Source organism: Triticum dicoccoides, unplaced genomic scaffold (genome assembly GCF_002162155.2).
Source record: "Triticum dicoccoides isolate Atlit2015 ecotype Zavitan unplaced genomic scaffold, WEW_v2.0 scaffold182559, whole genome shotgun sequence".
In the NCBI taxonomy this organism is placed as follows: Eukaryota; Viridiplantae; Streptophyta; class Magnoliopsida; order Poales; family Poaceae; genus Triticum; species Triticum dicoccoides.
Genome location: NW_021226651.1, coordinates 1 through 3,988, shown reverse-complemented (window position 1 = coordinate 3,988; position 3,988 = coordinate 1). Strand labels below are relative to the sequence as shown.

The window sequence follows — 3,988 nt, the reverse complement described above, 5'->3', positions numbered from 1 at the left end:
ACTAACTGATGCTCACACATGAACACCCAGGCTATCAAACGATTATCTAGCCATCTGCGTATTATAACACCTGCCAATTTAACATGCTTTGTCTAAGCAGTGTGCATCTAAAGGAAGGCAGGAAAAAGAAGGTTGACAAGGAGGTAACAATAAGTTTACACGGACAAAGAAATTCCACCTGATCTATTCCAGCAATTATACTCTCAACAAGTGGTATAATTTTGCTGCTTCTTGTAACGCTATAACCCAAGAAATACTTGATTTGGGACAAACCAATTACGATGGCCGAAGCTGTAGTGAATCCAGATATTACAGAATGGCTAATGAAACGAATAAGCCAGCCGAGTCTGTAAAGAAGAAAATAATGAACAGGTTACACAACATCAATGAGAATCAGGCTTATGCCGCTGAGATCTCCCCAGAATCAGGAAGATAGTTAAGCCTGAAGAGACAGGCAAACATGCAGTTAGTCCATCTACTTTGAGAAAAGGAGCATTTTAGTCTGATAAAAGTAGGACTTAAGTGACCATTGTGCAGAATGAGCAATTTAGGCTTCTTCTACCAAAACCAGGATGTGTTCCCTTTCTATTAAAAGGATTATGTCTCTGTACAGAACTACTAGAAGAATACACACTTAGATCACTGGTTGGGTACTTTCGTAAGTCTTAACAAAATAAGTGGGAATCTGATACAACCCATGCACTATCCCAAAAAGATACAAAACAAGTTCAATCTCTGAAGGTCTGATTGTCTGTTTTAGTGTTTTTCCATAAAACTAGTAAAAGTGAGCACTACATGTGAATAGTCCATGATGCAGCACTTGTCTGTTTTTATACCGTGTACTGACGTTAGTATAAGCACATGTTGCTTTGCTTGCTTTTGTACGGGGATTGATAGCTTTTTTGTTTTTTCAGGGCTTGTTGAGCTGTGCCCTCAGCATTAACCCTTTGACTACCTGTCTGTGCTAGACCTTCGTGTGTTTGTATGTTTGAACCTTGTTGGATGTTTGGCTTGGGCAGTTGCTTTATAATATAAAGCGGGGCGAAAGCCTTTTTCGGTACAGGGATTGATATGTCCCTTTTTGCAAAATGACATGACTTCATGTGGACTTGTGCCAAAAAGACAATATAAGGGATATAAACCTAGGGTGTGTTTGCTTTTAGCCCAAGATTTCCATGCAAAATTTTGGCCAAGCTTTTGCTTGCCCATGAGTTGGGTCAACATTGGCAAGAAAAATAAACTAGAGTCGGCAAAGGGACATTGGTAACTATCCAAACAAACACCAAAATTTTGGCCATGACCAAAAATTGGTAGGCTAAACTTTCACCACCATCCAAACATAGACTTAGCGCTTAGGTAAAAACACTGCCAAAAGATATAGTTCAGAAGACAAAGATAATGCAGCTAGCAGGTTAACGTTTGAGCTATGCACATTGTTATGTTACTAATACAATAAGGAAGAGTATAACAGAAAATCTGTATACATGTTTGCATATTTTCTTCTCTACAGGAGGATGTTTAATGCTTCAATATTTCAATTTCTCCTAAATTGATAAACAGGAACACCAACTTTTCTCAGTAAACAGAATTACCTTAGCAATCCCATCAAGCATTCCAATATTCCAACCATGAATGCCAATAATATGGCTAACTCCGTGTAGAACTCACTAGATGAATTAACTATACCCCCAAGAACATTGGACACTAGCAGAGAAACAAGTGCCACTGGGCCTACTGCTAATTGTCGTGAGGACCCAAAAATCGCGTAGACAAATAGTGGGACAAAGCCTGTGTCTGTTCATCACAATGCAAATAAAAAGAGATGATTTGGATTAACTAGCCGCTCATTTGAAAAGAAAAAAAGGGAAAACAGAGGGGCACTGTTAGACGTAAACACTTACAGAGCCCATAAATTGGGTGAAGCCCAGCGAGCTTTGCATATGACATTGCCTACAACACAGTACAAAGTTGATTATGCTCTAATTTAAGACAAATAAGCAAAGCAGGCGGAGGGTACGAACTCGAAAACAGTTCACATGTCTACAGGATTTTTGTTGCTAATTTGTAAGAAACTAGGGAAAACAACAAGCTATGTGAATAAGTTGAGATGACGTGCTCACTTGTTCTATGAAAATTAGTATGGAGAACCAGTAGGTTCAGCTAATCTAGAAATCTCTGCAACATACCACCATTTTTTTAATAGATCAGTTCAAATAAAATATACAGATACTTACCAAATACAAATCAAAATTTGCAGAGAACACATCAAATAAAATTATAGCACTTTTTCCCTGGTACACTGGAAAATCATGAACACGGGAGTGACTGCCTAATATTTTCCCCATGCACAGGCTGCTATGATCTCATTCGTCCCAACTTAACAAGCCAAACTTTCATGAAGGATCGCACGCGAAAGAGGACGTGAAAATACTGTGTTCTCTAGCAGGCAAATCAACCTAATTGCTCCAAATACAATTCTGCAACGTGCTAACAGTGGGTGTAGGTGACTAGCCAGTCCAACCAAGTTACACAAATGAAAACTCTGTAATGTTCTAGCACAATGGGTGTGAGCAACTAGCAATTTAAGTAAGCTCCATAGTGGTTAACCTCCCCATCTCACTGAATGCATTACAGATTACAACTCCATTGAGTAACAGTGTTGTTTGAAAACAACTCATATATGAAATCTACAAATTGCTTATAGTAACACTCCCTTGTGCTCAATTAAGCCGTATTTACAACTTCAGATCTCTGAATGAACAGTAACCAAGCTTCAACAGAATACAGTAGCATTTTAGAAGGAGAAAAAATGTAGTAATAGTTTTTGCATGAACTGTCACCAAGCATATTTCAAGGCAAGCAAGAGAGCAACCAATAGGTTTTTTTTCCTGAACTCAAACAACCAATGCGTCAATAAGCTCGATCGGGGGCCAAAGGAATTTTTTAAGTAATATAATCTCAACTGACTTGGTCACTGAGGCATTTTCTGAATAATACTAGTCGATACTGTCAAAGAAATACAGATCTACTACCACAAATGGTCAGAGTAACAGGGTACCTGAGGCACAAGCATGACGCCGACAGTGATGCCGGCGGCGAGGTCGGCCTGGAAGTCCTTCCATCTGTAGCTCCGCATCCACGCCAAGCACGGGAGAGCCGCCTCCGCCCACTCCCACGGCCCCATCGCCCGCGCCCTCTCCATCGCCGCCGACAACGGTGACGGGGAGGAGGAGGCGGCCGCCTCCCGCACAGCCGCATCCAGTGGGTGGCGCAGCGGTATCACCCTCACCGGCCTCCCTGCTCCGTAAACGGCGGCGGTGAGCTCGCCCGAGCTCGCCGACGCGAACGACGACTTCTCCATTGGATTCGAGGATACCTTACAATTGATCAGTTGGTCCTTCAGAACAATCATAGAGACATGGACACAAGGGAATCAATGGTAGCGATTTTGAGCTGAGTAGCTCACCGCTGCGCGGGGCAAATCAGGCGAACATCGGCCAGTGGCCACAGCTGCGAAGGCAGGTGGCAGGTGGGAGACCACGGTTGCGCGGCACGCGGTGGAAATGGCTGGGCAGCTGAGGCTGGGAGCTGGATCGGGGAAGGCGCCGCTGCCGGAGTCCGGCGGGAGAGGAGCAGGAGGAGCCGAAGCGGAGGCGGAGGCCGGTGGGGACGCGCGACGAGCCGACGAGGATGTGGGGAGCAAGCGGGGAGTGGCTGTACGCTTCTCCGCGGTATCGACGACCGGATTCGGGAGGGGCGATCGGACGGTCCTACTCAAGCGATGGTTATTCTCTGCGGTCGACCGCCCGTTGATGTAGCCGGACGGGATAGCGGGGCGCGGCGATGTACCTGGACAGCATGTCGGCATGTGTGCATCGCATGCATTCACTGATTGCTTGTTGCGTGTAGGACAAAAGGGGCCAAGTAAACGGGCGCATTTGGGGTAAGTTTAGTTGACGTGTCTCGATGTAGTATGAAAAACGTGGGA

The 3,988-nt window shown here is 44.3% G+C and overlaps 1 protein-coding gene across 1 annotated transcript; it reads right to left on the bottom strand.

The window, feature by feature from the left end:
- Positions 1–53: 53 nt before the first annotated feature.
- On the bottom strand, positions 54–3,875 carry LOC119344730 (sulfate transporter 4.1, chloroplastic-like). Its single transcript, XM_037615094.1, has 5 exons — positions 3,467–3,875; positions 3,059–3,376; positions 1,902–1,950; positions 1,593–1,794; positions 54–347 (listed from the first exon to the last, which is right to left on the bottom strand). Exons 1-5 carry the CDS (start codon positions 3,866–3,868, stop codon positions 62–64), a joined length of 1,257 nt encoding a protein of 418 aa, XP_037470991.1. The 5' UTR covers positions 3,869–3,875; the 3' UTR covers positions 54–61.
- Positions 3,876–3,988: the final 113 nt, after the last annotated feature.

Bases quoted from the DNA above. Each gene is read 5' to 3' on its own strand.
- LOC119344730 (XM_037615094.1), bottom strand. From the start codon at position 3,868: ATGCCGACATGCTGTCCAGGTACATCGCCGCGCCCCGCTATCCCGTCC. The intron at 1,795-1,901 runs GTAAGTGTTTAC...TGTGATGAACAG, and splicing joins TCACCCAATTTATGGGCTCT to ACACAGGCTTTGTCCCACTA. The intron at 348-1,592 runs GTAATTCTGTTT...TCTTCTTTACAG, and splicing joins TGCTTGATGGGATTGCTAAG to ACTCGGCTGGCTTATTCGTT.